Source organism: Bos mutus, chromosome 11 (assembly GCF_027580195.1).
Source record: "Bos mutus isolate GX-2022 chromosome 11, NWIPB_WYAK_1.1, whole genome shotgun sequence".
Taxonomy (NCBI): domain Eukaryota; kingdom Metazoa; phylum Chordata; class Mammalia; order Artiodactyla; family Bovidae; genus Bos; species Bos mutus.
The window spans coordinates 63,069,229-63,092,671 of NC_091627.1; the positions used below are offsets into that span (position 1 = coordinate 63,069,229).

The window sequence follows — 23,443 nt, forward strand, 5'->3', positions numbered from 1 at the left end:
GGATAACAAAATACACAAAAGCTTTTTCTTCCTTCTTGCTTTTTAAGCTTTAAGTCGTGAGGAAAGGCTCTTATTTTCTTGTATTTAACCACACTTTAGAGAGGACAATCTGTTAGAGACTATCTGTCTTTTTAAACTGCATTCCCTTTCAGACTACCAATATAGAATTATCCTCCCAAACTTAACTGTGAAATAGTCTTTGTGCTCCCCTAACAACTCAGTGTCCTCTGTACATGAAAAACAGTATAAAGTAACTAATAAAACAGAATTGCGAATTCTTTATTGTAAAAATCTTATGGCTTTTAATTAATTAAATTAATATTAGAATGCCTTACATGTCATTAAATACATAGCCAGAAAGTGATAAAATTTTTTTCCCTGCTTTTGCAGTAAGAGCCCCCCATGAAGTCTTTTTTTTTTTTTTTTTTGGTGCCAGCTAAATGAACAGTTAAAAATTGCTATCGGAGCCCTTAATTAAATTCCTCCATCCAATTTAGACTTTAGCACATATTAGATAATTTGAACTGGTATTTTACATGAAGCCTCAAGTTTAATACTACTTGACTATTATATGTCCCTTTCTGCAAGAGAGAGCTACTATTTTAAAGAACTAATGGCAAGAAAGAACTCACCTTAAACATCCTAGATACACACAAAGCAAAAACAATTTTTAATAGTCTTTGTATTTTCACATACTTGATCTTTAGGAAATGGACTGTCATAATCAGATTGTCTATAGACCAGAATTCATAGATCCCATTCAGCTAAACATTTCCAATTCCATTGTTTCTATATATCATAAATATATAACACAAAGTCAGATACTAATCTTGTAATTCTTTATCAGTAGAATTTTCCTGTGTTAAGTGATACATCTATTTTAAAAAGTGTCTGTTTAGGTTGGCAAATTCCTATATAAGTGGTAGAATTTACTGGTATATTCTGAAAATAACACAGAATAAACAACCAAGAAAGGGTAACTCTACAACTGAGTTCAGATTACTTCCATTAGTTTTTAGTGTTTTGAGTTCTTTCAAGGGGATTAGATATTATATGTTTTGCTTAATATTAGAAATGCACATTTTAGGTTTTATTTCAACAGTCTAGGAAAAACAAAAAAACACAGAATATTTATTTCTATTACAAAAACCACATCAGAATAGAGAATGAGGTGACTCTAACCATTCTATTTAAATTTATAACCCATCCCCCTAACTACAGATTCCCGGCTCCTTACACTGCTGTTTTTATCCTTTAGTACTTCTAGCTGTCTAATAAATGATATGTGTGTGTGGCTGCTCAGCTATTCAATCATGTCTGACTCCACAACCCTAAGGCCTGTAGCCCAGCAGGCTACTTTGTCCATGAAACTTTGAAGGCAAGAATATTGTCATTTCCTACTCCAGGGGATTTTCCCTACACAGGGACTGAACCTTTTATCTCTCGCACCTCCTGCACTGGTAGGCAGATTCTTTACCACTGCTCCACCTGGGCTTCCCAATAAATTATATACTTGTTTATTAAGTTTAATTGTTAACTCCTAGTCTCTCTCCCTAGAATATAAGTTATTCAAAGGCAGAAATTTCTATCTGTTCTATTCACTGACTTATCCTGAGCACCAAGAACAATCTGGGACTATAAGGATAAAATAAGGTAAAAATCTGTCAAAGGAATGAATGCATAAGTAGTTAAGATGAGTAACCTACTGTATACAGGGAGAAAACACATTGCCTGAAGGTACTTGGCTGTAAAGATAAATATCTAATATAACAGTAACACAAATACATTGTTTAGGTGCCAAAGTCAAATATAAGTAAGTTCCATTAGAGACTCTGTCTACAATAAGCATGAAATCATCTCAGAAAACCTAATAGTTATCATAAAGCTTTTTGTGATCAATTGCTAAGTGAATGGTATAATTAAGGGGATAGGACTTTGGGCTCAAGAGAACTGAAAAGGCATTTCAGATAAGGAAAGCAATTTGAGTATTTTTGGTAGACAAGTACAAACAAAGCATGTTCATTCAGTTATTTATTTATTCTGTCAACATATTTTAATTATGTTTCTTCTGTGTATCTGACACTGGTCTAGGTACCAGAGATGCACAGAAGAATGGTTCCTACCTTTCAGAGTCTCACAATTCAGTGAGGGAGAAACATATAAATAAATTTATAGCAAACAGTGTTAGAAATATATATAGCACTTTGGGGAAACATATACTTCGCTCCAAGAAGATCACAGAAAGCGTAAAAGAAGTGTCTCTTAAATTTGAGGGATGAGCAGAAAGAATTTATCAGACAGATTAAAGAATTTCATGCAAAAGAACTGCAAACAGAAGAACAGAGAGGCAGAAGATGATACCTAGAGATGATGCTGGAATGGAAAACAAGGATCAGAATATGAAGGGCTTTAAATGCCATGCTTGAGAAACTCAATCTAGCCAGTATATCAGAGTTCCTCAAAGTGTGGTCCATGGATCACCAGCATTAGAATCGTCTAGGGCAGAAAATTTTGAATTGTACTTTGAGACCCAGTAGTCCTAAAATTAATTTAGTGGGTTAACTGAGCATCTTCTTAAAAAAAAAAAGAAGAAGAAGAAAACAAATGGAATGGACCAGAACAGAACAGATGGAGGGTGTATTGCATGTACCAAGAGTTTAGGGCCACTGGTCATAAAATTAATTTACTGGGTTGGACATGCTTTTCTATAAAAAAAATAAAATAAAATAAAATGGAAAGGAACAGATTAGACAGTATATTACATGAAGTAACAATATTGCTTTATTTTTTTTAATCTATGTGTGTATCTATTGAGTAGAGAAATAAAATCTATTTCCTAATGTGAGTTGTAGTTAAGAAACATGGATCTAGATGTTTTTTTAAAATGCAGCACTCAAGGCCCCACACCAGACTATCAAATTAGGGAAAATGTGGCCTGGATTCTACATTTTTAGCAAGTACTAAGGGGGTGCTACGCACATTCAAATTGAGAGTCACTGGTGAAGATGATGTGGAGCCACTGAAGGATAATAAGTACAATTCTGAAATGATTCATACTGGTTTCAGAAGAATCTTTCTGGATGTAGAGTGTATAAACTGCCTGGAGGGTGATCACGACTAATGGTGGTGAGAACAGAGAAGGTTGACTGACAACTGGTCAGGGTAAGTGAACAAAACAGTTTTTCTGGAATAGAGTTAACAGTGGAAGAGAAGGTAGGAAACATATGTTGGAGCTACATGTAGAAAATTTCAAATTTAAGGCCATTTAATTTTTAGCCTATTTAAAGAACCACTGGAACTTTTTAATCACAGTAATATGCTAAAGCATTGTTCTAAGATTATTTTAATGGGGGCAGGGAGTTATAAAGCATAGTTGAGATAAAACCATGCACCTGGGAGCCAAGGTAACTGTTTTCAAATCCTAGCTCCACCAGGTATTATTTCCTTAGGATAATTTTCAAAAGTAGAAAATGTCTGGGTCAAGAGTATGCTCATTTAAAATTCTGATTCATTGTTAAAGTAAAAGGCCAACTTTTAAATTAAAGAGGCCATCTAGTCTAGGCGTAGTATGAAATAGGCATAGTGTAGTATATTATAAATAATAGCTACCAGTTATTAAGTATTATTTGTATGTCAAGGAGTAAATGTTAAGTAACTCATGTACACTATTTTATTTTATAATTACAGCACTGCTTTACAGCAAAGAAAACCAAAGCTTTGGTTACTTAACTTTCCTATGTCACATAGTACATAGCAGGGGCAGAGCTGGAATTCAAACCCAAATCTTCTGAACGCCAGTGGAAAGGGTATTAAAAAGAAAAATGCAGAATGGCAGATGGGCCACTGCTGAAGTATTTTTTTTCTTTTTTGTTTTTACCAATCCAGAACAAGGCTTAGTGTTAATAACATGTACTTATATGTCACTTAGAATAGTTCCTAGTACATAATAAGTGCTTCACATATTTTACTTCATTTAGTTCTTGTAACAGTCTATGAGGTAGGTACTATTATTATCTCCATTTTATAAATAAGGAAGTGGAACATAAACAATATAAGGAAAAAGCAACACACAAAAGTTCAAAGTATATATTCAATTGAGCATTTTAGTAAGTTGAAAATAACTTAAATGTTTATTAATAGATAACAAGATCAACAAATTAAAGCCTAACTAAGCCACAGAATACTGTTAAAAAGCAAAATAGATTTATAAGTACTGATATGGAAAGTTATTTAAGATATATTCCTGAGTGAAAAGAAAGAAATAGTAGATTAGGAAGTGCAACATGATTCCATTTATATTAAAAAATATATATAAATACATGACACATGTAAAAAGGAAATTCTAGAAAAATTTTCATCAAATTTAACAGTAGTCTCTTACAGTGAGTAATACTGAAAGGGACTTTTGCTTTCTGCATTATACTAAATAGTACGAAAAATAAAGATCTAGAGAAAAGAGATATAGACCTTATAATTCACAAGACACTACTTATCTATGAGCATATTCCTTAAATTATCATGATATCACTTAAATTTATTTTTAAACATCTGAAAAAAAAATAAACCAACACTATAAGGATATTTTAAATATGACAAAGAAATCTATTCTTTGAAAATTGTATAGCTGTTCGATACCCGAATTAATGCATATTTAAGTGACTGCAGATGACTTTCCAAAGGAGACTACCGTGGCGCAGGGTGTCAGCAGCCCTCACCTATCCGGTGGCAACTGTGGCACAGTTACCAGGTGCTGCACCAGGCAGTGCCACCCCAATAAAATCCACCACACAGTAACTTTCTAGTAAATCCACTCAACAAATACACTATGTAGATATTTTACACGGCCTCTGCTATTTCTATACTACTATTTCTAAACTACTTCACCATTGAATATGCCTGGAGTTAAATGCATTCTAATACCTTATAACCACAGTGCCTATTCAATATTCAGCAAGGGGAGTATAAATTGTCTGCTGGTATGGCAAAAGGAAGGCCACATTCAAAGAGAATCAGAATATTTTTGAGAAGATTTTATTACAGAAAACAATGACACTCTTCACAAAGCCTTGTCTGCATAGGAATTTTTTTTCAACACTGAAGCATTTTAAATATATTTCATTCCTCGGATACTGTGTAAGACAAGTATGTAAGTGAACACAGAACTTAAGACAGCTTTTAAAACACAGGTTAAAGATACAAATAGAAATCACTTAACACAAATAACTAAATATCCAAATAATAGAAATAATTAAATCAAACATACTCACCATTGAAAGGATTGATTCCTGCCCTTACTCTTGAAATAACAGCGTCTTTTACTTCTTTTTTTTTCACACATCGAATACCCAAATTTTGAAAACTAGAAGGGAAACACAAAACTTTCAAACTTCTTTAGAGCTAACACAGGGACACATAAATGAGATTTTATTAAAGAATACTGCAAAAATCAAGCATATATCCAACACTGAGGAGTCATCATAATGTCAGATGGAGATATTAAAAGCATGAAATACATTTCCAATTCCTATGATAAAGATGTGAGGATAAAAAATGGGGTTATATTTCTAAGAGAACTGTTAAAGAGAAAAGTAATATACGCTATAGTACTTTTATATATAATGTTTTACAGTTATATTTTACTAACATTCCTGCATCAAATATATCAAAGTAGACAAAGATTAATAGGAAAGCAACACCACAAAGCTAAAATTCACCTCCCAAAAAAATTCATAATCAAATTAATAGAATCTGTACATTTGATAATATAAAGCAAAAGTCATAAAAAGTTGCCCAAAGGCTGACACCTACATGTATAGTTTTGCTGAGTTCATAAAAATGCTGACTACATGTTTTTAAAATGTGTGCAGACTACCAACATTTAAAAATCAGGAAACTGCATATAAACATTCCTGCTTTCTCTTGAATATTTTAAAAGCAACAGTAGACTGGCACAGAAACACCTGCCTGGAGCTAAGTTTGCGGCCCCATTGACACAGGGTTCTCCAGTTGGCTGCAATGCCTGCTAGTCCTCTCATACCTCAGCCTCTCCACTCCACAGACATCTGGTTTCTGACTACAAATGACTTCACTACTAGCAGCAGTGGAATATGTTTTATGCCTTATCACATGAAGTTATAATAACCGTTTATCATAAGAAAGCATCAAACTACATATTTTTTCATTAGACAGATATTTAAAACTAACAATAATATTTAAACAGTTTCAAAATGTCATTTATGGAAAATTTCTCAACAGCTACAAATATTACTAATTTGCATAGGAGTAGTACAGAGGATGGTGGGGGGAACTCCCCTACCACCACTAGTCATACTTGTTCCCACATGGAAAAACCATGACATCATTAAAATTGGGTGGGTGTGAATAAGGAAGCAAAACTTGGTTATAATAACATTACTATTCGCTCAAACTTCACATGGCCCTTGGCAAGAGGGGGTCACTTGCCGTGTTTGCCCCCTCTATGCTCTGTTGTTTTACTGTTCATGCTTTTCATATTTACCATCCTTGTGATTTTTAACACCTAAAATATCTTTAACACTTCCTTCTTCTGCCTCCAATAATTAAAAAATAAATTTTGAACTTGTAATCCTTTCTTGAACCCTAAAACCATATTTCTCTTCAAAAGTATTCCACTTCTTTGAAAGATTCTTAGGTTGGTTCTCACTTTTTCTTTGACATTTTAAAGGACTCTAAGATATTTACACATTACTTGATAGTTTCATCTGAATAATCCTATTTGAGTGCTATTCACACAAATTTTGACATAAGGAAACCAAGATCACAGAGATTATCTGAATCAATTATTCATTCATTCACAGTCATTCAACAAGTTCTGGAGTTCCTACTGTGTCCCAAGGACTGTGATGAGTAATGGGAATATACAATCCCTCCTCTCATGGAGCTCACAGCCTAGAGCAGGCGTAAACAGTTTGAAGGGACTTGTGTGTGTTAGTTAGTCGCTCAGTCCTGTTTGATTTTTTTGCAACCCCATGGACTATAGCCTGCCAGGTTCCTCTGTCCATGGAATTCTCTAGGCAAGAATACTGGAGTGGGATGCCATTTCCTTCTCCACTGAAGGGGCTTGGATTGGTCAAATTTGTGACAACGTGAAAATCAGAATAATAATGCTAGTAATAGACTAGCATCCAATTATAATGCATTGACTCTAAGAATCCATGAGTCTTGACTTACCTGGTGGCTCAAAATCTGCCTGTCAATGCAAGAGACACAGGTTAGATCTCTCACCTGGGAAGATCTCACATGCCATGGAGCAACTAAGCCTGTGTGCCACAACTACTGAGCCCATGACCCAGAGCCCAGGGAGCTGCAACTACTGAAGCCAGGGCACCCTATAATCTGTGCCCCACAACAAGAGATGCCCACACATTGCAACTAGAGAGTAGCCCCTGCTCTCTACAAACAGAGAAAGCCTGTCCGCCACGAAGACCCAGCACAACCAAAAATAAATAAACAAAATTATCTGTCAAAAAAAGAATCCATGAGTCTATACTGGTATTTTTTCAACTGAGGCAGGGGAATATGGATAAGTTTTTCTTTATAATAGAATGCCAATAATATCACCAATGGGAAAAAAACTAGTATCACCATCTTCTGAAGTGTTACTTTGAGAACAATACAGCATCACCTCTGTAGATTTCTCATCCAAAATATTTCATGTTAACATGAACACAATCATGAGCAACCATTCAGACTAACCCACATTGAATAACATTCTTCAAAACAAATAATATTCTTCAAAAATGTTAATGTCATGAAAGACAACACAAGTTGAGAAAATATTCTAAGTTAAAGGAGACTAAATAAGCATGACACCTAAATACAATGTATGATCCTTAACAGGATTTTGGATTGAGGGACAAGGTTCAGTTCACTTCAGTTCAGTCGCTCAGTCGAGTCCGACTCTGAGACCCCATGAACCGCAGCGCGCCAGGCCTCCCTGTCCATCACCAACAGTTTTCATCACCATTGAGTCAGTGATGCCATCTAACCGTCTCATCCTCTGTCATCCCCTTTTCCTCCTGCCTTCAATCTGTCCCAACATCAGGGTCTTTTCAAATGAGTCAGCTCTTCACATCAAATGGCCAATATAATGGGAGTTTCAGCTTTAACATCAGTTCTTCCAATGAACACCCAGGACCGATTTCCCTTAGGATGGACTGGTTGGATCTCCTTGCAGTCCAAGGGACTCTAAAGAGTCTTCTCCAATACCACAGTTCAAAAGCATCGATTCTTCTGTGCTCATATAGTCCAATTCTTACATCCATACATGACCATTGGAAAAACCATAGCCTTGACTAGATGGACCTTTGTTGACAAAGTAATGTCTCTGTTTTTTAACATGCTATCTAGGTTGGTCATAACTTTCCTTCCCAGAAGTAAGCGTCTAAAGGCATTATTGGGCATCAATGGACATAAATAAGGTAGTCCAAAAATCTAACTGCCTATACCTAAAGGAGATCAGTCCTGGGTGTTCACTGGAAGGACTGATGCTGAAGCTGAAACTCCAATACTTTGGCCACCTCATGCGAAGAGTTGACTCATTGGAAAAGACTCTGATGCTGGGAGGGATTGGGGGCAGGAGGAGAAGGGAACAACAGAGGATGAGACGGCTGGATAGCATCACTGACTCGATGGACATGAGTTTGAGTAAACTCCAGGAGTTGGTGATGGACAGGGAGGCCTGGCGTGCTGCGATTCATGGGGTCGCAAAGAGTCGGACATGACTGAGCAACTAAACTGAACTGAACAAAGAGCCAGAGAAATAAGAAGTAAAACAGAAGAGTCTGTTCTCACTAAATCAGAAAACAAGTAATTATGTTTCAATTAAGTGAGTAATCTACAATGTAAAACATTGGGAGGTGAAATAATACAAATAGGAAGTATTCCTTGCCAAGTTTGTATAACCAGATAGTTTATGCTTTGTGCTGTTACTAAAGTATATTTTCTAAATGGTTACTACTTGTATTTAAGGAGGCTACTAATCTTTTCCTGTTGCAATCAGTTTCATTTTTTTCTCACAGGCAATACATGTTCATTACAAAAAGAATTATAAAATGAACATCAGTTAAAAGAACCACATAAAACCCCACAATTCTTCCTACCCAGAGAAAACTGCTATCAACATCTTAGTGTTTAAACTACCATGTATATGTACACACTTACTTTTGAAAAACTAACACAACATTGTTGATCAATGATACTCCAATATAAAATAAAAAATTTTTAATTATTTATCACAGTTCATTGTAAAGTCTTATTTTATTTATCTAAATATTGGGAATATCTTTCTATACAAAGACATTTTTGCAATGTTATTTTTAAGGCTACATAGGAGTACACTGCATGGAGGTACCAGTTTAACAAATCTCCCTGTTTTATAATCCGGACTGTTTCTAACTTTTTGCCATTACAAAGCTTCAGTGAACATCATTACAGCTAAGTTTCAGAACATACTTAATTAGATTATTTCCTCAAGATAAATTCCTAGAAGTAGAACTGCTAGTTCAAGAGACATTCATATAATTTCAGGCTTTGCTGAAATTATAGTACCTACCAGAAAGATTTTATTTATTTACACTTTCACCAATAGGATGAAAATGAACCCAGCAGCCTCACACACAAAGTACTATATACATATTTTAAATTTTAAAACTATTGTTGTATGTTAATTTTATACTGCCTTTTTCAAATAAAAATCCCAGTTTTCCAGGTGATTTTTTCACATCTGACAATTCTTAAGTTAGAGAAAAGCTTTCATAAATTGTTCAAACTAAGAAAGAAAACTGCAGCATAAAATAAGTTTGTTTACTTTTAGTTACAATAAAGAAGTACTCCTACTCCCATCATGGGCTGTGTCTACTAATAAAAAATGAAAGGGTACTTCTAATGCAAATGATAAGAGAATGCAAATATTTACTACAGTAAATAGAAGTACAGTGAGGAATTTATTTATTCTGCCAAAAAGTAACAGAGGTACAGAGATAGGAAACAGGAGAATCCTATTCTTATACTATTCCTAAAAATGTCCATGACTGTGTACTTACAACAAAGGTCTGCGTTCTTGCCCAAATTCTGCTTCATAGTAGCCATCTCTGCAGTCTTTTCCTACTAAATCATGAGGATGAGGTTTATATGGGTCATTCTTTGTTACTAATGTAATTCTCACTTTTCCTTTTCCATAATAGTTCAAAATCTGAAAAGGGGGGAAATTAAATATGTGATCCATAAATATGTCTCACCAAGAACTGAATTATAAAATTTACATCAGTATCAGAATTTATATCCAATAGTTCAATTTACATCATGTAGTTAGCACTGGATAAAGTACAACTGACTGGTAACTGCAGTATGCATGAAACATCCAGAGAATACCAGTAGGGAAGAATTTACCTCTCAGTCCCTTGGTATATCATTTTGTGCCCTAATTTCAACTGGTTATATCATCTGATTTTGCTTATTTTCCTTTGAAAACAAGTCAAAGTATACAAAAATATTATCAGGGTGGATGAGGAAATTCTAAGATGCTGAGTCACTGAATGCCATGCTGCTATATTCATTGCCCTACCATTGCCATGCCATACCATAACATCCCTTCAAAGTATATATTTAAACCACAATGGAAATGATAGTACATAAATATGATCACTTAAGTAACTTAATATATGACATTTCATTTCACAAAAATATTTGTTAATCAGTAAGCATATCCCAAGTGTTCACTGTATAACAAGCAATAAATCAAGCTGAGTTTTGCAAAATTAAGTTTTCACACAGAACACTGAGAATGAAGAGAAGAGTTAAACATGGGAGGGAAGGAGGAGCTTGTGGGAAGGAGTTATATTTACTTTGGAAGCTAGCAAATTTGTAAGCACAAAGCAGGAAACATAAAAAACAGCATACAAGGGAGCAAGGCAGTTAAGTAAAAACGGGTGGCTTCACAGGTAAAAGGGTATTAAACTCCTTAACTCTGAATTTAAACTTAATTTGAACAGTAATCAGAAAGTATTTATTGCCTTTATGAATAAAAGAGAAAGTAAAAATTTAAGAGTATAAGGTTGGGAATTCCCTGGCAGTCTGGTGGTTAGGATTCTGAGCTTCCACTGCAAGGGGCACAGATTTGATCCATGGCTGGGGAACTAAGATCCTGCAAGCAGTGTACTGCAGCCAAAAAAAAAAAAGCAAAAAAAAAAAGTGAAAGGTAGGCTAATGTAGAACTCAAGCTGCAAAGTTGTTCAGAACATGTTGTAATGGCAAGGATACAGATCATAGAAATATTTAAGAGATTATACAGAATAAGCTGAACTATGGAGAAGAGTTAAAAATTGCTCTTATAAAGGAAAGGATTACTGTTTTATTTACTTTTTAGTAACATCTCTTCCATTTTAATATTAAAAAAAAAAGACTTAGATAACTCAAATCTACATTGCTAACAAAAAATGTGATAACAGACTGGAATTTGGAATTCAATATGTAATTTTGCTACTGGTTTGTTATATAACTTAGCATTTTCTTAAAGTCCAATAAATTTTGTAAATAATGTAGTTATAAAACAGTAGCTTAAAATCTACTGATGAAACATTGAATAATGCTTTTCAAAATGCTCTCTGCCATTAAGGTTTTAAACTGGCATTTAAAGAATAAAAAAATCATTATAAATGGAAGAAATTTAAATACAAATATAAATATAGTACAGTTTATAAATACAGTATATTACCAAAGTCATTCTGGATTACAAAATTACTTTCAAATTTTATGCTAACATGAAAACATTGTATTTAAAAAGTGACAATATTTCAAATCAGTCAAGGCAACCCAGAGTATCAGGGACAGGCAATAAAGGTAAGGAAAAAAAAGACAAAAACATTTTCTTTATCCATAGCTCTTAGATTAACCAAGTGACTGCAGAATTCTAAGTCAGTTCCCAAATACATGTTTTTAAACTCCAGAACAATTCTGCCCACCTCTGGAAGGAGAGAAAGCTTTTTCCTTATTAGCTTTTTGTCCCACGAAAGGGATAATCATCCAAAAGCTGCCAATGTACACTAACCACTGGGTATCACTTAGAGTAACACACAAGTATAACTATCTGCAGGAATGAAGAATCCATACTTTACTTAAGAAATGTCCCAAGCATTCCATCCACTAGGAATTCATTAAAAAGAATAAAGAGGGGGAAAAAAAAGAAAAGAAAAGCTGGTGGAGATCACTGTGAAGAAGCTGGATCTTTAACATAATTGCTGTAGCTAAAATATGAAGCAATTAAGAGACATACACACACACAGGAGCCTTCTATTACCTGGATGGATGGGTATGTTCTGTTGTTGTCTGTGCTGTGCTCCCCTGGAATGCTGCCTGCTGATCGCCCTTCACATTTGTATCTAAAACGCATTCCCCTTTGCCTGGGTTGCTCAATGATCTCTATACATGGGTTAAACCCACCTGGAAATTTTAAAAGGGGGAAGAGTGAGATTACAATCAAAATAATAATGGATTTTAACCATTTTGTTTTTTAGAAAACAGTAGTCTAAAAAATGTTCCCTGTCTACTAAATAACAAGGTTGAAATGCAATTATCCAAGACTGGGTGGTGAAGACACTCCTCTCTCATTCAAACTGCACTCCCTTACTGTGTAAACACAAGTCATTCAAATCTTATTTACTGGTTAGCACTTTATCGTTTAATATCTGTAACTAATGCTACCATGCAGTTCTGTGATAACCACTTCAGAGATACCCACTTACATGAGACCAAGCAGAAGGGTTTTCCCCCAAAATTCTCCCAGAAGAGTCAAGAAGATAGTCTTCAGAAGTACAATATTATATTCCAAAAGTGACTTTGCTTGATTTTACATTAGGTTTAACAGTGGACTAAGACTGTTCATTGAAAATAAAAATGCAGAAGGAAATGTTGAGTTTTTTTTATATCTCCATTGGACTCTTAAAGGACTTACACATAGTACATCAAAACAACTTCCAGAAGGGACTTAGGTTCAGAAGAATTTTCAGTCAATCCCTCTAAAGTATAAGACACTATAGAGGAAAATAATTATTTACTTTCTGTAATGAGTGTAATTCAAAATATACCTTTAGAATGAACTACTGACACACACAACAATGTGGATAAATATCTAAATATGCTCAGTGAAAGAAGTCAAATCAAAAGTGCACATAATTTTATGTTATGATTCCATTTATATAAAACTCTAGAATATGTAAACTAATCTATAATGAAAGAAAGCAGATCACTGGTTGCCTAAGCATAGTGGTGTGGAGTGGATGAGGAACTTTGGAGGACAACAGACATGTTAATTACTTGACTGTGTTGATCTCAAAATTGTATAAATATGTCAAAACTTATCAAATTGCATACTTTAAACAGTGTACATTAGTAATATGCCAATAAAGTTGTCTAAAATGTATGTACCTTTATCCCCTCTTATTATCCAAATCATGGAAATGACAGTTAAATAAAGCACACCAGTGTGCTTACAAGTAGGATATTAGCAATGTATCTTTATTTCAGGGGTATAAAGATGTCTTCTATGAAAAAACCCCAAATCAAAAACCATAACCCCCAAAAAAACCCCTCCCTCAATCAGTTTAGTGATTTCTAAATTCCCACAGTTAGATATCCATTTATTTAACTAAAGACTTATCCTCTGTTAGGATGCAAGCAAATTTTCAGAAAGGGTAACACAGTGGGTCTTATCAATGTAGTATGGGGAAGAGGCCTTTTGAGTCCACCTCAGCCACTTCCTAACATTGAAGACACTGGAAATATTATATCTCTTAAGTTTCCTCCTCTATAAAATGGACATAATAACAATAACACCTATCACATAGGGTTTTGTGAAGATCAGGGATAACAAGTGTTAGTTTCTTACCAAGTGTCTGGCATATAACAAATATTCAATAAATGGTCTATTCTTATTCTAGATGCTTTATTGAAAGCAGTAATTTATAGTGATACCATGACAGTATAACAACTGCTACTTTTAAGGATCTTACAGAACAATGTGGCAAACAACACAAATTATTAGACTATAGAGGAAGGAACAAAACAAAATTTTGTTTATGCTAACAAAATTCTGCATAAAATGATAATAAGAGCAAAAGAGTCAGGAAAGCCTATCCTATGTCAAGGAAAACAAAAGTTACTGAAATACTAGGTGGGGAGTTAGGAGGAGGAAGGAAGAAAGGCAGGCATTTCAAGGGAAAGGGAAGAGGGTGTTCAAAGGTGGTGGCACAGAAAAAAAGAGCTAAAGAATCAAACAACAGCCCCAATGGAGCTGAGATACACTTCTACCCTTAGAAAGAAAACCAGAACCTGAGTACATCTGGGGATTGGGATTTCACTCTGAGTGACAGAAAATCAATTAATGGTTTTATGCAGGGGAATCACATAATCAGACTGACATTTTAGAGTAAGAATTCTGGTGGCAGTGGACAGACTGAAAAAAGAGAAAGCAAGGTGATCAGTTTAGAGGCTGTTACAGCAATGTGGGCGATGATGAGAATATATGTGAAATTTGGTAGTGGTAACAGGAATCAAGGATTATTTACAAGACAAAATTGACAGTACTTGGTGACCAAATGAACATTAGGGTTAACAGAAAGTATCACTGATGGCTCCATATTACATATTTTCTAAGTAAAGTATTACCGGTATCTTTAATTCTATTGTTTGGTTTAGATTCTTTGTGCTTGAATTTACTATCTATCTGTTTACTCTAAACACAAGGAGCCAGAGAAGAGTGACTTTAAGCTAATCAAATTTATAATACTCATTTCAATTTTACTGAAAAATGTAAGACATACAGATGAGTATTTCAATTTCACATCCTTGGGAGGGATAAATCGGGAGACTGCAAGTGACATCTATACAGTACTATATATAAAACAGATAACTAATAAGAACCTACTGTATAGCACAAGGAACATACTCAATACTCTGTAATGACCTGTATGAGAAAAGAATCTAATAAGAGTGGATATATGTGTGTGTGTGTCTATATATATATATATTTATACATGTGTGTATATATATGTGTGTGTGTGTGTGTATATATATATATATATTTTATACGTGTGTGTGTGTATATATATATATATATATATGTATGATTCACTTTGCTGTGCAGGAGAAACTAACACAATATTGTAAATCAACTATGCTCCAATAAAAATTAATTTTAAAAAAGACAAAACAATTTCACATCCTTATATATATCCTCGCATATTTCAAACAATCAAATTCACACTTCAGTTTCAAATATTTCACATACTTGCATATCCTTGTAGGAGTATTTAAAAGAAAGTACATTCTCCTCTCAAAATGAAGTTCAAAATACTCAACAGTTATTTTTTAAGTAATATCTTAAATCATCTATGTGGTTGAACTAAAGGTCAAATAAATCCCTGCCCACTGCTTACTTAAAGGTGTCTTAGTGGGAAGTTGATACAGAATGACATCATTAATGGTAAGTGGCTAACTTTAAAGGGAGGAGTGTGAATAGAAATGCTAGGCTTAAAGTGAGCATTCAAATATTTTTCATTGGTTACACAAAACTTCCTTAAATTAGAAAGTGTGTTTAAGAAAATAGTTTGTGGACAAGAGAACAGAAAAGCAGTTGTTGAAAGATTAAAAAAAACATTTTTAAAAGATGTTTGAATACTAAGAATGACATATATTAGTTATCATATAATATCAAGTACTTTTAAAACCCCTGAACTCTCTTGTTTGTATTGCAGAAGCTCTTTAACGGTAAAAAGTCTGACAATCAGAGTCTATTGTAATATTCTCCATTCCCCTAGCTGGAAATAATCTCCTGCTCTAAACTACTGCAGCATTTTGTTTATGGCAATTATTGCAAATAACTGTGAGGGAAGACTTACTGTTTTATTTCTTCTTAAAAAAAAAAAAAAAAGCTATTTGTTTTATTTCTTCAAGCTACCTGAAGGCAGGAATTGTGCCTTACTCATCAGTGTCTTGCACAGATATTCAGGAAATATCTGTGGAATGAATGACTGAAAATCTGGAGATCTTTTTTTGTTTTTATAAATCATGCAAACAATGAAGGACTATATTAATAATTATTTGGATTTTCCTTATTAGGTTCTACTACTAGGAAAAATATATGCAGAGTACATCATGAGAAACACTGGGCTGGAAGAAGCACAAGCTGGAATCAAGACTGCCAGGAGAAACATGAATAACCTCAGATATGCAGATGATACCACCCTTATGGAAGAAAGTGAAGAAGAACTAAAGAGCCTCTTGATGAAAGTGAAAGAGGAGAGTGAAAAAGTTGGCTTAAAGCTCAACATTCAGAAAACTAAGATCATGGCATCAGGTCCGATCACTTCATGACAAATAGATGGGTAAACAGTGGAAACAGTGGCTGACTTTATTTTTGGGGGCTCCAAAATCACTGCAGATGGTGACTGCAGTCATGAAATTAAAAGACGCTTGCTCCTTGGAAGGAAAGTTATAACCAATCTAGACAGCATATTAAAAAGCAGAGACATTACTTTGCCAGCATAGGTCTGTTTAGTCAAGGCTATGGCTTTTCCAGTGGTCATGTATGGATGTGAGAGTTGGACTATAAAAAAAGCTGAGCACCGAAGAATCAATGCTTTTGAACTGTGGTGTTGGAGAAGACTCTTGAGAGTCCCTTGGACTGCAAAGAGATCCAACCAATCCATCCTAAAGGAGATCAGTTCTGGATGTTCATCGGAAGGACTGATTGTGAAGCTGAAACTCCAATCCTGATGTGAAGAGCTTTGGCCACCTGATGTGAAAAGCTGACTCATTTGAAAAGACCCTGATGCTGGGAAAGATTGAAGGTGGGAGGAGAAGGGGATGACAGAGGATGAGATGGTTGATGGCATCACTGACTCAATGACATGAGTTTGGGTAAACTCTGGGAGTTGGTGATGGACAGGGAGGCCTGGCGTGCTGCAGTCCATGGGGTCGCAAAGAGTCAGACACAACTGAGAGACTGAAGTTAACTGACTAGGAAAAAAGTTGTTTGTAAGTGCTAAAATCACTATACCTTCATACTCCTCATATTTACTCATATTCTAATTTCTTTATCTATGTTTATAACTTAAAAAAACCTTCCCACTTATAAATCATTTAAATCATGCCTCTGTATAGTGTATCAGTGACTTTCTTCCTCAGTATCCTGTTTTAAAGTGCTATCCTTCCTGAAGAGAAAAAGTGGTGAAATGCAATCATTTATGGAGTGGAAGACAGTAAAACATAAATTAGGGAATGGTAGAGAAAGTGAGTACTCTTTACTAAGATTACCTCAATAGAAATGTCTTCAAAACTGGTTCTAAGCAAGTAGATCACTGTACTTTTCTTTAAACAATATTACGCAAAGCTGGGATTGACCCCTAAATTTTTAATAGTACTGTAAAATGGTAATGCAGACTAGAATAATATCTGAAATATAGCCAAAATGTTTGCAAGATATATTTATGTTTTTATTTGCACTTAGGCAAGAAAGAGTACTACTTGATTTTTTAAGATTAAAAAAAGAAAGTACATTAAAAAAAGAAAAAAGAAAGTAAAGTATACTGAAATAAAAGTTAAAAATGGATGATCAATTGTCAGACAGGCAGATTATTAACTAAAACTTTACAGGTAGCACTGGGAACCAGCATTAGTTGAAGAGTTAAAAAAATGTTAATTACAGTAATTAAAACACTCTTAATTTTAAGACACTTCTCATTTGATCCTCTTAACTTTAATCTCATAAACACAGGACAGCAAATATCCCATTTCACAGTTGATAAAACTAAAGTTCAAAATTATATGAAGTTATAAGAAAAAGAAATTATCAATGATACTAGTAAATATGACAGCTGGGATCCTTGGGGGAGGGGACATCAAATTTAACAGAACAACAAGCATAAAAATAGCTGAGGATAAAGTCACAGTAACTGATACAGCAAATGAGCTAAAATAAATGCAACTTTAGTGTAAGAAAATAATGCATCTTGTTGGATCCTATTAGAACAGAGTTCATATTGGGACTATATATCAGAATCATCTAGGTAGCTTTTTCAAAAAATACATACCCTGACCGCACCTGAGATCTGCTGAACTGAAACAGAAATCAATCTAAAGCCCAGACCTGTTTGTGAAAAAATCCTTCCAAGCAATTTGAACACACTCCTGATTAAGAACCACTGCCCTAAAACATAAAGAGGTGGAAACCACAAGGCACATATCTAGAGAAGCAATCCCTAAATTCATGCACAAGGATGAGCCAGGTGATGGATAAACTAGGCTCAGGAATTCTAACTACCTGTTAACTCTCTCCCTCTCTCAAACGTTTACCCAAAGGCAAGCAAGAGAAAAAAAAAAAATACTATTATAGAGACAGACTTCAATTACACTGATTTACTTAAAATTCACCTTTTACAAAATTAGTTATTATAACTACCATCAGTAACATTTCTTACAAGACAGCATGCCAATGTGACACACCACAGTTTTGAGTAAGTGACTACAGACCGCATCTCTAGTACTGCATATCCAGTACTGAAGTACTGGATAATAGACTGCTTAAGACTCAAAGGAGCGAATGGAGGTAACAATATATACTTTTCCAAATATCACCTCTACTCACTTTGGAGAAAAAGAATAGACCTATTATTCTTTCCTCAAACCTAGGAACCCAACTGAATTATGCTGCTATTTCTTCACCTCAAGACACAGGTGAGTTTTTTCCGCTTCTTCCCAATTATGACAAAAATTTAGAGAGACCATTTCCTACATAGATGACATTACATCCAATTAACAAAAGGGCAAAGAAAACTCAAGCCTCTTCCCATAAGGTCAGAAGGAGACTAACACAGAAGGTGCAGAAGAAATCAGACGAAGGATAGGTAGGTAAGTTATATCAGTCAAATTACCAAAAGGACATGTGGTTTATTTACTAAACAATTTTTTATTTACTTTTTTCTTCAGAATGCTATCATTTAAGTGGACCAAGGAGATGGCCTCCAAAGATCACTGTCAACTTCTACTCCCCTAGTTTAAATACATACGGAACCACTTCAACATATTTACAAGTAAATGGGAATTCTTACATATTCTTAAAAGATATATTATCTATCTAGCATCTGATTTAATCTATTTTTATGAAAACTTAAGGTTTCATAAAATTCTATAATTGTCAGATTATTTAAACAATATTAAGTGCCAAATGTGCCTAGTAGCACCTATTTCTTAGAGTTCTGAGTCCCAAAACAGAAGAGTTCTGAGTCTCCACTACAGAAGAAAACTAATATTTATGGGCATATATTACCTCATTCGCTCCTATTAAGACTCTGCATAGTTAGACCCATTTTCAAATCACAGAGGGGCAGAACTAGAATAAAAACTAACCCAGGTCCATCATGGACTGAAGTCCAGGTTTACTCCAATATATCAGATTTACTCTCTCATCTGGGCTTTAAGAATCCAAATAAGGGATGTACAGAAGAGTACTTGATTGATGTATGCACCATAAACTAAATAAGAGATGTAAAAAAATTTGGCAAAGAGATCCTACTGCTAGAGAATCCACTGCTGTTGGGGTATGGAGTGGACGAATAAGTCTTGAAAAAAATATAACTTCCAGGATGAAAAAAAGTAGAGAAACTAAGTTAAAAATATATGGCAGGACCAAATCATCTGGGCAATTAAGACTGCCATATTTAAAAATAAAAATTATAGGAGGCCCATTTAAATATGAACCAAACAAATAGTTTTTTACCATACGTGTACTCCGTGCAATTATTTGGGTCGTATGCCTACAAACACAATCATTTGCAGAAAACAGTTGAGGGAAAGATGGAATAAAAGGAAATTCTGAGTCCCTCAAATTACATTTGAGAAAGATACTACACACACCCCAGGTGTTCCTAATTATGACTCTCCTCTGATTTCCCCCCGCCAGTCATTTCACTAGCTAATTCCCTTCACTCTATATCTATCATGTATCACCCTCATTTCTTTATAACACTGTTATCTTGACATTTTCACGTACTACACTTCTGAAGCAGCCTTCGTGTTTATGTGTTTAGTTTTTTATGCAAAACAAAAAAAAGCATTTTCTTCACCTATCAATTTCAGCATCCAGTTTTATCATCAAAGATTGTGTCATACACTGATTTTTCCTCCTTACTCAAAAGGTTCTCTTGAAATTTACACTACAAAGGTGATAAGCAGTGGGTCTGCAAATACAATTTCTTCATGTACTTCCTATTACATGATATAGCAGAACGATACTAAAGAAAACTGAATACACTATATATAAAATAGATAAGCCACAAGGATTTACTGTACAGCACAGGGAATTATATCCAGTATCTTGTAACAACATATAATGTAATATAATCTGCAAAAAAAAAAAACAGTCACTATGCTGTACACGTGAAACTAAAACAATACTATAAATCAACTCTATTCCAATTTAAAAAATAATAATTTTTTAAACTGTAAATAAAAATAAATTATCTAAATTATAATACATATTTTACCAAAGACAGTACTATTTATTAGTAAACAAAGCACACAAAACATTTGCACCTTCTACTGGAATAAGGAGAAGCTTTAAATTCAGACCAAAAAATAGCTAATTTTATTTACCTTAAACAGATTAGAATCATAAATATCCAAGAGTAATGACTGCTAATGTATACCTTGGATGGGACTGAGAACTTTTTTTTAATCCCTGTCCTAATTAATTGTGTCAAAAGACTGGAATCAAGGTGTAATTTTTTTTTAAAAAGTAATCAAGACAGCTTAATAGAACTCAAGCTGTGAAATCCTAAACATGACAATTTAACTGAACAAAATTTAGAATCAAACATATAGTCCCAGTTATTCATAATACTTATATAATTTTATTTATGAAATTATGATGTTACTGTCATATTATACAGACCATATATTCAACTACAGACACCTATTTACATATAACATCCGGTGAGAAATGGAGAAACAGTCTTAAATGCTTGGTAATCAATCAATAAAAATACTTTCTGAGGTTTTTATACTCTTTTCTACAAACTATAAACTAGACAATGGTAAACTAACAAAGCAAAAGGTTTTTTCAGTTACTCTTTTGCTTAAATTACTGTTTCAAAACAGGATGGGAGCTTATAATTTTGTGAATCTTTTTCTCTAAGGTTTTTACAAATGATTAAGCAAAGTACACCCAGATTTTTCCTTAGTTTTCAAACAACTGAATTACAATTTGAATAAGTTGTTACATTTTAAATAGTGTCATTTTAATATAATTCCAGAAAAGGGGAGGGTGACAATTACCCTTTAAAATTTTCCCCCCTCAATTTAGGAAATCAGTCCTCACAATAAGACAAAAACAAATGTCATTAAACAAGTTTAAATTGTACCACATTTTTAAAAGATGTGGGTCTTGCAATAGTCCATAAATGGCTAATTCTTTTTTCTCTCTTTTGAATGGATTACAAGTGTTACATTCACACCATATATCAACAAAGTTTGGTTAAATTACCAGAAGGCTGATTTTTCTTTTTACTTTATTATGCTAACCATTCTTTAACTTTCTTACAAAATCTTTCTGATAGTCAATAAATTAACCAAGTGTTTCAATCATCTTTGCACTTTTAATCTCAACATGGTCTGAATTTATGAATTTACAAGATTATCTGAAAGTTTAGGGTCACTGAAGTGGCTAAAGAGAAAGTTGAAATAAACTACATTTGTATTCTCACATGAAAACCACAGACAAACTGAAATCAAATGTCATGTGAACCACCCCAATTTCCTTTTTGGCCTAAAGCAGTAGCTATGGCTTTGTTCTGCTCAACCCTTTAAAAAAAAAAGTCCTTTATGCTTTCTACTTCCTCTTCTCTGGTAGTCATCAGTCTTCTACTGTGGGTCACTGAATCAGGGTGTTGGGAGGATGCAGGTCAAACATAAACAAGCCTCCTTCTTCAGCCTCCTGTTATTGTCTTCAGCCTCTGGCACAGCGTTAATCCACATTTTTAGGCCTCCCTGCCTCTGCTCACGCTTGCTCCCTCTGCGGGGAAGGTGCCTCCAAGAACCGTGACAGACTCCAGTGAAGGTCCCGCTCCAAAGCAGTCTACTTGATATAGTAACCCTTAGGTTGCAGGCAAACCTAACCACGGCTGGATGGGAGGCTCCCTCCCGCATCCTTTAAGCAGTTTCTAGGTAAAGCAAGAGATCCCCGCATTTACTGACTATAAATACGTATTCATGTAAGTGACAGTTTTCATTCTCACCCGTTACTTTAAAGCACGGGAATCCTAAAAATCCTCTTTTCCCCTTCCTTCCAACAAAAGAAAACAAAACTCGATTTCTGCTCCATAAATTAAAAAGTACGCACTTTACAGTAAAAATGATCCACTTGTTGAAGCAACATTTCCACTTAAGACCTGTTAAAATACCACTGGTGATTTTTAAAGGCGCGTCACATTTGTCCAACTGTCAGCACAACTGCGATCACCTCTTGGCAACTGATGAAACTGAACTTAAAAAAAAGATAGAGCTCTCCTGAGGCCGGAAGGTTCCTCATTCCTATTCTAAAACGAAAACCCACCATTTCAACTTAAATCAATTTAAAAATACGGGAACTCTTTCGTCCTCCTTTATTTAGATTCTTTTTACTTCCTTAATCCAAAACCCAAGTCTTTTGGAAGGTCTACGGTTCCGGCTATTACAATGGCATCAAATTACAGAGCGTGACTTAGATTTCGCACGCAAACCCTGAACCAGGTCACTTTTAAAAGGCTGACAAACTTGCCAGAGGCGATTTTAAAAACAGAATGAGACATAACCAAAACTGGGCCCCCGAAACCCTGAGCAGTTAGACCCTCGGACGCACTCCTTCCCTCCCCGCCGTCCGGGACCCTGCCCACGCCCGGGAACACTCACCTGAGGCCATGGCTGCGCTCACCGTGCCGCCCCGCTCCGAGCGTCCGGACCGGAGGCAGCTACAGTCACTCAGCCCGTCAGTCAGTCGGGCCGCCCAGGAACCTCTGCTGGCGGGATCCCCAGTCCCCCTGACCACCCCCGGGGCCTCCTCCTCCTCCTTTCCGCCCTCCTCTGGGTTTGCGGCTCACACCTTCCCACCCGCTTAATCCTCGCGCTCCGGTCACCCGGCGTCGCCCGTCCAGGTGGCAGAAGCCAGGAGGCGGAGCGCAGGGACAGCGGAGAGCAGGTCTGCCAGAGAGGCGGACAGCCCGGCGGGATGGGGACTTCCAGAGACTGACGTAGGAGCCCTCACCTCCGCTACCCCGGGGCGGGGGCGGGGGCGGAGCGTCCTGCGACCTGCGCGCGTGCGTCCGCCCACCGCCGCCGCCGGGCCCCGTCCCGCCCATGCCCCGCCCACCCACCCCTC

At 35.4% G+C, this 23,443-nt stretch overlaps 1 protein-coding gene across 1 annotated transcript in view; it reads right to left on the minus strand.

Moving 5' to 3' along the window:
* REL (REL proto-oncogene, NF-kB subunit) overlaps positions 1-23,312 on the minus strand; it is a 46,290-nt gene extending 22,978 nt beyond the window's left edge. Inside the window, exons 1-4 of the mRNA XM_005889034.2 lie at positions 22,978-23,312; positions 12,335-12,477; positions 10,083-10,231; positions 5,268-5,359 (exon numbers count right to left, since the gene is read on the minus strand). Coding sequence (XP_005889096.1) covers positions 5,268-5,359; positions 10,083-10,231; positions 12,335-12,477; positions 22,978-22,987 — 394 coding nt within the window. The 5' untranslated portion in view covers positions 22,988-23,312. The remainder of the gene's footprint in view (positions 1-5,267; positions 5,360-10,082; positions 10,232-12,334; positions 12,478-22,977) is intronic.
* Positions 23,313-23,443: the final 131 nt, after the last annotated feature.